General features: G+C 27.8%; 3 protein-coding genes across 3 annotated transcripts; 1 reads left to right on the top strand and 2 right to left on the bottom strand.

Moving 5' to 3' along the window:
- Positions 1-5096: 5096 nt before the first annotated feature.
- GO595_007702 (Clan CA, family C1, cathepsin L-like cysteine peptidase) lies at positions 5097-5966 on the bottom strand (the record flags this gene model as incomplete). Its single annotated transcript, XM_067921195.1, has 1 exon — positions 5097-5966. The coding sequence occupies one exon, from the start codon at positions 5964-5966 to the stop codon at positions 5097-5099; it is 870 nt and encodes a 289-aa protein (XP_067772138.1).
- Positions 5967-7049: 1083 nt separating this feature from the next.
- On the top strand, positions 7050-7355 carry GO595_007701 (histone H4-3; the record flags this gene model as incomplete). Its single annotated transcript, XM_067921194.1, has 1 exon — positions 7050-7355. The coding sequence occupies one exon, from the start codon at positions 7050-7052 to the stop codon at positions 7353-7355; it is 306 nt and encodes a 101-aa protein (XP_067772137.1).
- A 245-nt stretch (positions 7356-7600) lies between these two features.
- GO595_007700 (Transcriptional repressor tup12-related protein) lies at positions 7601-8854 on the bottom strand (the record flags this gene model as incomplete). Its single annotated transcript, XM_067921193.1, has 1 exon — positions 7601-8854. One exon carries the CDS (start codon positions 8852-8854, stop codon positions 7601-7603), a length of 1254 nt encoding a protein of 417 aa, XP_067772136.1.
- Between the last annotated feature and the right edge of the window lie 4254 nt (positions 8855-13108).

The raw sequence follows: 13108 nt of genomic DNA, 5'->3' as shown, positions 1-13108 counted from the left end.
CCTAAACATTATTCTTGGATTATGTTCGATGAAAGATATCCAATAACAGATAAATGTGTAAAAGTTGCAGCGCTTTTCTTGAGAAATGTGGAAAAATGAAAATTTGAGTAAAGCATTATGCGTACTTAAAGCACTTACTAAATAATAAAAGTAATAAATCAAGTTCGCTAATATTTAAATAAAATTCGCCATTTTATTTAATTCTTAAAATGTTGATTAACGATTCAATTTTTTTTTAACATATTTCAATATGTTGGTGGATGCGATATATCATTCGTTGTTTAAATTTGGAAATTAGAAAGAGCCCTATTCGATCCAGAGAAGAATGAAAATTAATTTATCTCAACGTTTTTCAATAAATAGACACTTTTTCTAATTCAAAAAAATGAATGAATGACAAAAATTATTTAATTTTATCAACAGTATTTTTTTTATGTTTGTTACTTTGTGTCAATGATAATAGATATCTAATATTTAAATAAGTTTTTTTGTTTAATTTTTGAAGAGTACAATTTCATCGGTATAAAAGAGAGATAACGACATTGTAAATGTTTATGTACATGTGTTTTTGTTGCGAAGTATCTCTTGGAAGTAATGTTCAGAATTATTTCTCATGGATATAAAATAAAAGTAAATGGAACACTTTTTTTGCGTAGAGACTGGTGCGCGATGCTGTGAATTCGTGGTTGATGAATGCAATATATTGTAAGCTAGCATTTGATGTGATGCAATTAACTGAAATGAAAGCATTTAAATTTACTGAAAAATAATATAAAATTTACTCAAATCAATTCTTTATTTATTACGTCAGTTGATGACATACTTTCATAATTTTTCTTTTTTCTTTTCATAAGTATTATAATTATCACTATGACAACTACAACTACAACAACAGAACCAACAGCAATCAAAACAATTTGCAATGTTGTTAAACCTTTTTTATGTTTATTTTCATTTTCTTCCATTATTATTGTAACTTTATCTTTAATACTTTCATCAATTTTATAATTTGAATTTACTGTTCCATTAAAATTAATTAATAATAATTTGAACATTGTTTGGTAAACTTAATTCATGACTTTCATCTTTTAATATATTAATTAAAGTATTATTACATATTACAAGAAACTCAATTTTAAGATTTTCAATTAAATTAATTTTCTTTATTTCTTCATTAGAATTAATAAAATCTATAGAATTATTATAAAGTTTTATAGTTTTAATTGAAATTTCAGAATTATTCATTTTAATTGATTGAGTAATTTGCATATTTGAATCAAATGATTCCATAATCAGTAATTAAATTTTTGATTGATAAAATAAAATTATTATTATCTTCAAAAGTAATATTTTTAAGTTCTAAATATTCGAATGGAATTATGTTGCTTGAAACTTGACTTGTTTCAGCAAATTTAATTCTTAAATTATTGATCGATAAATAATAATTAGAAGTACTAGCAGAAGAAACACAATTCATAAAAGTAACCAAATGTTTTGAATTAGTATTATTATTTTTAAGTAATTCAAAGGTTGGTTTTTCTATAATTAAAAGTGTTGAAGGTATTTCGATATCTTTATCGATATAAATTACTCTATCATGACAATAATAAAAAATTCCATATAACACAGAAATTGTTGAATATGTATTTTGTAATTTACATATTTCTTTATTACTACAATCATTGTTATTACAGAAACATAATGGATCATTTTCATTAGGCTTATTTAATACAGCTGCAAAAAATGTTGAAGAATAAGGATAATTATTTGAGATAAAGAAGTAATTTTCTTGTGATGCATTAGTTGTTATTGGCTCATTTTCAATTGAAAATACATTTTGTGATGTTATACATTGATAAGCATTTTGTGATGTTATACATTGATAAGCATTTTGTGATAATGCTGGAATATAATTTTCAGGTTTCCCCATTTCCCATAGAAATGAATATTGATTATTATATTGATTAGAGAATAACACGACTAATAATTCATCATAATTAGAATATTTTGAAACTTTAAAGAATTTTAATGTATTCGGCTGCATAATAAATTCTGAATTTTCTGGTAAAATTGTTGATGAACTTGTTATATATGAAGGAAATTCTTGAAATTCAATATTACATAATTGTCCTGTAAATCCATTTTTACATATTAATTTTCCTTTATTACATCCATTCGAATTTTTTGTTGATATACATTTATTCGTGTTTTGCATTTCAATAAATTTCGGATTTGAATTTATATCATTTTGTTCAAATGGTCCAATTGTTGTTATAATATATGAAATATTTTCAGTGATTTCAATATTTGATATGACATGAATTTCATATTCACCAATTTCTAATTCTGTCGTTGGAATTATAATCTTTTCATTTAATGTATAATGTTCTGTATCATTAATACGATTATTTCCAATATATATTTTTTTAGTTGGTGAAATAACTATTAAATCTAAATCGAAATAAATTGGTATTATTGATTCGATACTTAAAGGTTTATCATGTGAACATAAAACAATTTTAAGAGATGTTGTATTCTTAGTAATTTTAATTTGACCTTTATGATGCATTTGGCCTGTTGACATTTTAATAATATTTGAAAATCTTAAACCAAAATTATCATCTTCAAATGGTAATACAGTTGATATATCTATTAATCCATGACCCACAAAATTATCTGGAGTATAACTTCCATCAGATTTAGAAGCAGAAGTAATCAAAAGTGATTTTAATAATAATGAATTAATATTAACTTTCTCATTTAAATATTTATAATCATCAAAATATTGTGAAATTAATGCAGCAGCACCTGCAGCGTTTGGTGTTGCCATTGATGTTCCATCTGCAATAAATAAATTATTTAAATAATCATCTTTTGAACCATGATTAGGATCAATTATTTGTTTAGATTTAGAACTCGTTACGAATGAACCTGGTGCCATAACATCAGGTTTAATTACACCAAAATGTGTTGGACCTATTGAAGAATAAAATGATTTAGAAATTTGTGAATTTTGTTTTCCTATAAGTGAATCATAAGTATAATTTATTATAATATATTTTCCGACATCTGATTTAAGCACTGTTGGATTATTTGTAAAGAAAACAAGACCAGGATCAGGATTCGGGAAATATGAACTATAATCATTAAATTCTTTAAATTTTATATCAAAAACAAGTCCATTTATATCATAATTTTGTATTTGAGCTAATACTTCAGAAAAATCACTTTTAATTTTATTTAAATCATTAATATCAAAATATAAAAATTTCTTACTCATCTTTGGCATACTAAAGTCAGAACAATTTGATAAATAAAATTTCATATTGACTATATTAAATTCACCAGCAGAATAAGGCTGTGGATCTTGTCTAAATACTTTTACTCGTTTTCCTTCTTCATTTGTAATAATGATTTTAAAATTTTGATAATCGAAAACTTTGGATGCTGCGCCAACAGTTAAAAACATTTTTTGAATTACCGGGTGAACGAATTGTATAAAATCCATTTTTTCCTTCATTACCTGCACAAAAAAGTATCAAACAGCTTTCACCAACATTATCTTCATATATAATTTTATCAAATAAATATTGAAATTCTCGTATATCCAGTGATGAAAAAGAACCCCATGAATTAGTAAAGATATGAAAATTACCTGCTTGAATTATTTCAACTAATTTGCTTGTGTTTGCCATAAGTGCGTTAAAATTTTCATCAAATAAACCTAAATACATAAGTTTAGAGTCAGGAGCTACACCATTATATGAATTAATTTTATCATTTTCATTTAATGATTTTCCTGCTATAGTACCTGATACATGCGTACCATGAGATTTGTTTGGCATAAAGTTTTTATATAATGATTCTTCAGTCTCAAAAAAATTATAATAATATGAAATCTTTCGATGATTTGGTATAAATTTGTTAAAAGTCATGTTTACCGAAGGATCATAAAAATGTGAATGATAATAATCAAGCGAATCATCAACCAATGCAACTGCTTGATTTTTACCTGTCAGTCCTTTGGACTCAAGATATCGAGGTGCAATAATATTACCATGTGTATCTGTAATAAGATCAGCAGTATTCTTTTGTGTGAACCCTGATGCAATATTATTGGCTGATGTTGGTGGTTCATATGAACTGATAAATTCAACTTCAGGTAATGAACTAAAATATTTGGATGATTTGATGGGATCCTTGGTTTCAATAATGAGATGATCTTCTGAATAAGATATTATTGTATAAAATGATTTATTCTTTGGTGAAATTTGATTAAATTCTCCTTTAACATGTAATTGCTTCGAATTACTAATCTTAGTTATATTAATTAATTTGCTATTTGGATCAATAGGTGTAAGGAGAGCTTCATTTTTTTGTAAAAACGAAATTTGTTTTGGTGTCAAATAAAGCTTATAAACATTTTTATACACAACACCCTTTTGTAAGTCAATATCATGATCTTTTAGCTGATGAATATTTGGTGAATTCTGAAAGTACACATAAGTCCATTGATTATTCGACGAAAGTACCATCTTTTTACTTGAGTCAAATATTATATTTCCACCTAATGATGTTGTAAAAATAGGTATATTACATGATATCCATTTCAAGAGGAGGAAAAAAACATTTTTTTGAACGTGCGATTGTTCTCAAATTTTGTGCGGTTATATTCATTGATTTGAATAGCTATTGTAACCATCTGGCAAGCAACAGGCTTAGTGAAAAATTAATACAAATTTGTACAATTCAAATTTGAAAAGGCTCTTATCAAAAAAATTAAACTAGCCAGACGGTTACAGTACAACGTGAAGTGATTTAACGTCTTTGATTTTTTAAGCGAATTCGTTTATTTATCTTTGTCAAAAGCGTGTTAATAGAGTCTATATTTAGAATATTTGTTCAAAAAATATATTATATTAAAGACACAAAATAGTGCTTAGAAAAATCAATGTCTTATTGAAGTTGTGAAAACATGGATATTAGTTGACATAGATAACATCATCGCAGAAATTGGTTTTAGCCACACTAAAAATTTGTAAATGGTCGTTTGTAAGGATAAAAATAAGGTGAGATTTGCTTTCTAAAGCATTTAGTTATGCAATTGGTACAATTGCCGTTGTGGCAACACCACATTGATTGTTCTTATTCTTGACCATACGAATATAACCATTTTCACCCCAACTTGTACCCCAAGAATTTCGAATGATCCAATAATTTTTATCTCCTTCTTTACCAAAGCCAACGCAACCAACGCCATGGTCAAGTAATGTGGACGAACATTTTGGTTCATCATAAATTCCCTTTTTATAAAGTTGAAAACTTGTGAGTGAGGCATCTATTGCACAGCATACTGGTCCGTGATTTGTAAGCTTCGCTTGAAGGTCTGCTTCATCAGCTTGAACTATATTGATATATCTTGAAATAGAACCAGTAGCTAATGACGAATTGAATTTACATGTGCTTTGGAATGCGGTATATGGATAATCATCTTCAAGCATAAATTTAGCACTTTGATTCTCAAGAACATAATCAAATGCATAAGTCATTAAACCACCTTCACATCCAAAACATGTGCTAACGCAATCAAGTAAGTTCTGCTCTGAAAACCTAAGAAGATTTCCAGTCTTAATGAAGTAAGCGCTTTCTGCTCCTTGAATTGCTGAAAATGCCCAACATGAACCACATTGACCTTGATCCTTAACTGGATTAACAGCACTTCTATTACGCCAATCAATAGAATCAACGGGCTTATAAATGGATTTCATTGCTTTTCTTGTTGCAACTTCAGGGATAAAACCAAGAAGTGTTTTATATTCCATTGGTGTATATGCTGAAAATTTGTTCATGCAAAGCTTGAATGAGCTAACTTTGTTATGCTCTTGAACAAGACGACTATTTGACAACCAAATACCAAAACGCATATCATAATCTTTGCCAACATACATTTGATTTGTTGATTTCATCCAATTTAAAAAGGATTTTTCTTCGTAAGCGAGATAATATGAGAATATATTTGTAACAAGTATGAAGAACATTAAAGTGATATTAAAGAAATTCGTCTTTATTCTCGTCTATAATTATTTTACGAATGATAAAGATTGTAATACTAATATCTAAAATTGAGAGAAGAAATGTACTTCAAACAAATTTGAAATAGTTATGTTTAACAAAATTTCGAACTAATTAATGTGGTTTTTTACATCGTCAACCGAAATAAAAAAGAGTATTCTTCCTCGAGACAAAAAGAATAGCCTGATAACAGATATTTTCCTCTTACAAAAGACTTTAAATAAATGTATTTCTAATGAGAAAATGTTTTGAAAAATTTTGAGAAAATCATTCATTAAATTTCATCTTAATAAAAAAAAATGAAAAAGATAGCAAACTTATATAAATAAGGAATTTTGAAAAAATACCAAAACATGGTGTGGTTTGGCAATTATATATGGTAAAATGTATTTGTGAACTTTTAAATAGTTATATTTACCAAAACTTAATGATGAAATTTTTTTCCAGATCGATCGGAAATTCGATGTAAAAAAATTTCCCGATTTATTTGATATTCTTCAAATAAATCTTAAAATGAAAATTGAAGTTTAACATCAGAAATTGTAGCTGAATATATATGTAGTGAATATACATTCTTAGTAATTTTTGTATTATCTACAAAATTATATGGTTTTATAAATAGATTTAACAGAGGAAATTATTTTGAAACCAATTTCCATTTGTATTAATTGCAATATTTTTGGAAATCATCAAATCTTTAATATCAAGCTGCTAAAATTTTAGCTGAATATATATGTGGTTAAAAAGCATGCTTTGAACGCACTCTTAAGATAAGATTATCTTGATTATCTTTCTCAAATTTACAACTTTTTTCTGTGTAAAAACAGTTTTTTATCGGATTTTCGCAAAAACTTTATTGTTAAACGGCATCAACACATTGATTTTTTTGTTATGTAGGCATTGAATAATTATGGGATCGAAACGACATTTAATAATTCTGGCGCGTAAAAGTTACAAGAAAAGTACCAGTTTTATTAATGTCAGGCAGAGGAAAAGGTGGTAAAGGTCTCGGTAAGGGAGGTGCCAAGCGTCATAGGAAGGTCATGCGTGAAAACATCCAAGGTATTACAAAACCAGCTATCAGAAGATTAGCTCGTAGAGGTGGTGTCAAACGTATCAGTGGTGATATTTATGAAGAAATTCGTGGCGTTCTTCGTCATTTCCTTGAAAACGTAATTCGTGATTCAGTAACATATACAGAACATGCAAGAAGGAAGACAGTTACAGCAATGGATGTTGTATATGCTCTTAAGCGCCAAGGAAGAACACTTTATGGTTTCTAAATTTTAACTTTTAAGGGAAATATTTTTGATGAGATTTATTTCAAATAAAATTTTCAATTTAAATAAGAGCTTGTTACTTTAATATGTAAAAATTTGTTTTTTTCTTGTATTTTGTTTGATTTTGATAGATGAACATTTATCAGATATTTTTGCAATTTTCAAACAAAAAACATTATTTTGCTTTTTACATCAAAAAATAATATGTTAAAACATTTGTTTTTAGTAATACATTTCTATTCGTTATATTATTCTAATTGGCCATATTCCCAAATACACACATATCCATCGCCAGAACAAGTACCCAATATGTTTTCGCTTGGGTGATGTATAATTTTGAACACTGTGTTGCTATGAGCCTTTACAGTGAACAACAATTCCCCTGTTTTATAATTCCAAGCTTTAAACCTTTCATCCCTACTTGCTGTGAAACAATGTGTTGAGTTTGGAGCAAAACATACAGAAAGAACTGTATCTGAATGTCCTGTCAAAACTTTTGTACATGTTGCAACTCCTCTTAAGTTCCATATTTTACATGTTTTATCATGGGAAACTGTAGCTAATGTCCCATCAAGTGGAGAAACTTTGGAATCTAAAAGATATTGACCTTCGCCATGTGCGCGAAAAGTGTTCAGCGGTTGGAAAAGTGACATTTCAGAAATTCCAAGTATTCCATTGATAAACCCAATGACTATGAAGTCTTCATCGGAATTCTTGGAAAGAGAGATTACCATAGAGTCAGCTTTAGTGGAATTTTTAGGTGCTTCGATTTTTGTTATGGACCTCATGGTAGGAAGATCCCATACATAAACACGACCATCAAACCCTGCTGAATACAGACGCTTTGAATCGTTGGTAAACATTAGTGACGAAACTTTGTTTTCATGGCTTTCTAAATTTGCAATGATTTTTTCTTCATGGAGAGAATAAATAATGACATTATTCGATGGGCCGCCAACAGCAAGGTAGTTACAGTTAGGACTAATGTTAATGGCTCTGACATTGAAATCATCAACATTGGTATTCGGAATTTCAAAACATTTCATTAATGAACCATCTTCTGTGCTGACAACAAATATAAGGTCATTGTTACTAAAGGCAAAGATAGATCCATCTTGGGAAAAATCCATTGCACAAATAACTGCATTGGTTCGTATTGCATACTTAAGATGAATGTTGGTATTATTTGGTTCAACATTATAAGGTACATTGCTTAATGTGTATACGTCAGGATTAACTTGGGAAATTAATCTTGTTTTTATCACTTCATCAGGATGTAAAATTGATTGGTACCTTGCTTTTAAATTCTTGTAAAGAAATTTCATAGATTCTTTTTCGTTTTGAAGTTGAAGAAGATGTATTACCGATTGATTGTAAATTCGTTGAAGTCCTTGTAATTCATCGCACAATTTTTGGATTCCGGTAAAAAGTTCTGTTAGCCGGTCATTCATTTTATCAGCTTTGTCTTCGACACTTCCTCTCATTAAGATGTTTTCTTCCATTTTTCTATTTCACATCACATGTCTCATTAAACCAAACTCTTTACGATAATTTTTAGCTATTTCTTTATTTTTATTAAGTTTTGTCTTCTCAATCAAACAAACAAAGTTTCTCCTTGATGGCTTTAGGAGGATAACATTATTTATCTTCTAGAAATCATGATTTTTCGAATGAGACAAAACAAACAAAAAGTGGATTTTATGGGACTTTTAATCGTCGCACTCACAAAATTGTTTTCTGTCTGACCGTTTATTCATGATATGGTCGCTCACTTTATCGAACCCCGCCAAAAAACGATATTTCTATGACAGAATTTTGTGTTTTGCAATTGAGAGCCAAAATCCAGAATAAACCATTCAAAACAAAATGTGCTGATGATGATGAATGATAAAGGGAAAAGCGAACTAGATCAAATGAGAGATGATCTTGATGCAATGCTAAAAGATATGAATTCGCCAAAACAAGTCCAGAAAAAAATTGATGATAATAATTTTTTAGCAAATTTTAATGAATCAATAGTTGAACAACAGCAAAGTTTCATTGAAAAATACCAACATCAAAACTCAACACCTCCATCTTTCGATCAAAATTGGACAGCACCAAAAACTGTTAAACAGACAAATACACAATTCAGAATTTATTCGGACTATGTTCAGCAAAAAGAAAAAGAAATTGATGAAGTAACAGATGAATTAATTTTAATGAATAAGAAAATTGTTCAGAAAATTAACGAAACATCTCAAAGATATTCTCCAAACCAAAAAATAATGAAGTAGTTAATTCACCAACTTAAAATGCATCTATTTGTATGTTGGTACTCTGATGTTGAGGTAAAGTAATCTTAACACGTATGAAACCATTTTATGTTTCTAATTTTTAAAAAATTCTTGCTTTTTATGTTTTATTAGCATTTAGTAATTATATTTTTCTTCTTCATTATTTTGTTATTGATGAAAATTCATGTTCTGAAATTACAATTCCAATGTTTTTTTTTCCTAATATTACAAATGCATTTTTTGGAATTTTAGATAAAAAATATGATAAATAAATTGTTTATTCATGGATATGTATAATTAAAAGAAATGTTAGGAATATTGATCAATATTGATTCTTGCGATCGCAAAAGAAAAAATGAAATTATAATTAAGTTTAAGGAATGAGAAATTAGCAATGTGATTTAACTTAAGAATTATATCGTAAAAAAGTGATTTTGAAGTATCTTTTTTTTTCTTACGATAAAAACGTTATTTGGGGAAAATGAAAAATTCTCCCCCACCTCCTATAGGAAGTCCTATAGGATATGGCATATCCAAAAACAGAGACAATTCGAAGAGAGAATCAAATAGTTTCGAGTACAAAACAATAAATGAAAGAATTACACATGCTGATCAAACAATTAAAATTCTTATACAAAGAATTGAAAAACTTCGTCAACAAAGAGCCAAAATGTCAAAAGAAATCACAGGTGTGATATGCGAATCGAAAAGGGATAAAAATAAACCATTACATGAAAATCATAAAATGAAAAAAAAACATATAGGAAGTAGAGCATCTTCTTCCTTTTCAAAAAACAACCGCCAGGCTATGGATTTTCATCTACCACATTTAGGCGATTCAAATTTACAGGCCGATTTTTTTGATCCAAATGTAAACGAAAATTCTTTATGCAAATTTATACACTTCCTTCGTACTTCAAATCCTGATCAAATCAAAAATTATTTCAATGAGAACGCAATATCAGATATAATTCTTCTTGAATCCAAAAATGAGTTTGTTCTAAAAAAATTTCACACTACAATTATTCCATTTATACAAGCAATCCTTACTGTAATTCCATGTGTTTCACCAGCCACTCGCAAACTTTTATTTGAAATTTTCTTTAATTCAATGTTTCGTGTTTCTACAATTTTATCTTCTTTAAATGATATCCTCAGAATAAATGATATTCCTGAACTTATTAATTCTATTGAACGGCATTCAGCTGATATTATTAATGCTAAACGCGTTCATATTTTCTTATGTCCAGATTCTTCAGGTGAAATGTTTTATTCAAATGGTCTATCGTTAGCGGTTATTACATTGAATGACCAAAACGGTTTAATTTCCAGATGCATCAAATCAAGTGAATTTCAAATTATTAATGATCCAATGAGTTCACCTTATCTTGACATTGAGTTTGAAGTTCCTTTATTTAAATCCACGAAAAATGCCTTAATTTGTCCCTTTTATTTTGATAGTAAACGAATTATATTTGTAGCGACTGATAAAAAAAATGAACAATTTAAACCGACCGATTATATTTTATTATATTTTTTCACTCGATATATCGAATTTGCATTTGATAAAATCGAGAAATCCGTAATATATTTTACTGAAGAAGAACAAAACAAATTAATTTCGGGACTTTCGACAATAGCATCAGTCAATAATCCGAATGAATTAATCTCAAAGATAGCGACAGTTGCAAATTCATTAACTAATTCATCACTCACACGAATATTTAGTATCATTGGGGATAAAATGCATGAAGAAACGAAAAAAAGTAAAAACCCTTTAACATTTCATATAGGAAATGGACTAATTAGTAAAGCAGCAATTCAAGAGCAGTCATTAAATTTCATTTTCCCAAGAAGCGAAGAAGATTTCTCAAGTTCATCTGATGATATAATTGAGCCAAGGATTTGGTCGATGATGACAATACCTGCGAAATATAAAGGAAGTGTTACAATGGTTTTAGCGTTATATAATCGAATTAATAATACCTTTTTTTCCATGAAAGATTTAAAGTTAATTTCTATTTTTTCTTCGAGTATTTGTACATTTCTTTATCGCTCATGTTATTCATTAAGTTTAAAAGAAGCTATAGCGAATCATAAAAAAGGTTTAAGAGGTTCATATAACTTAGCGATATTATTTTTGAAGTCTGTTAACGCAAGTGGAACTAAAAACCTTGAAAAAGAAGTTCGGCCATTTTTTGAGTCATTTGAGCCTAAAATTAATTATCGTTTATTTATATATGATAATGAAAAATTACTCCAATTACCTGGAATGAATCAAGTATCATTAGAGCCACAAATTCTTGATGCGATTTCAAGCCAAAGAATTATCACAACAAAGAATAATGATAAAGCTATAATTGTAATTCCAATTAAAGTTCAAGATATTAATTCGATGTTTCTTTATGAATATTCAACAAATTTCCTTAAAGCTAAAACGGAAGAAGAAGAAATTAACTTTTTACAAAGAACTCGAATTATTCAAGCAAATATTGAACATGGTAAATCGAAAACATTAAAAAAGCTTCAAACTCAATTTAGACGTAATCCGATAGGAAATCATAAATCACATTTTGTTCATGCGAAAAGTTTTAATTATAATCCAACAGTATCGATAGATAAACCAAAATATTTCGATAAAGATAATTTCCAGATATTACCTTTATCGCCTTTAAATGAAGAGAAAGATGATGAAATGTCAATGTCATTTCTTGAGTTAAGTGATGATTCTTTTGATTTAGAAAACCTTCAAGAGAAACCACTTGATTTAACATTTGGTAATGACTTTGAAAAAGATTTATTAAATCTTTTCCCGTTTAATAATATGTTAATTAATATATTAAATTCATTTTCTTCGAGTGCTTCTAAAATTATAATTTTACATAATAATATAAAATCTTTAAATCAATATATGAAAACTGCACGTGCATTACATTTATTAGGTAATAGTCTTGCTTGTTCATTACAATTTTCTGACTTGTTAAAAATTATGATAAATTCATTCACCTATTTATTCGGCAATGATATATATTTTAAGATTTATGATCCTCCATTAATAAACACTATAGTTAATGAACCAAATACTTTTAATCTTGAAAGAGATCGAATGATTTATGCATCGATAAAAATCCTTTCGACTTTAAGTATTGAACGTTCGACAGCACTTGCTTCATTTGCTGATTTACTTGCATGTTTAATCGAATCTCGTGTATTATCTAAAAGTATTAATAATGAATGGAAAATTAACACCTTTTTTAATGAAGAATTAAGTTTCGATTTAGATGTATCTAATTTAACGCCAAGTGAAGTTGTTACTTTAGCTATTCGTTTGTTTAAATTATTTAAAATTACAAACGTTATTAATTGTAAAGATGAAAAATTAGAAAAATGGTTAAAAATATTTTTTAATCGTTTTGATGATACTGATTTATTCTTTATAAGTGTTTATTCATTAAATTTCGCATATTTAATATTAAAAGA

Source organism: Histomonas meleagridis (genome assembly GCF_020186115.1).
Source record: "Histomonas meleagridis strain 2922-C6/04-10x chromosome Unknown contig_56, whole genome shotgun sequence".
In the NCBI taxonomy this organism is placed as follows: domain Eukaryota; phylum Parabasalia; order Tritrichomonadida; family Dientamoebidae; genus Histomonas; species Histomonas meleagridis.
This window is presented reverse-complemented; position numbering and strand designations above follow the sequence as displayed.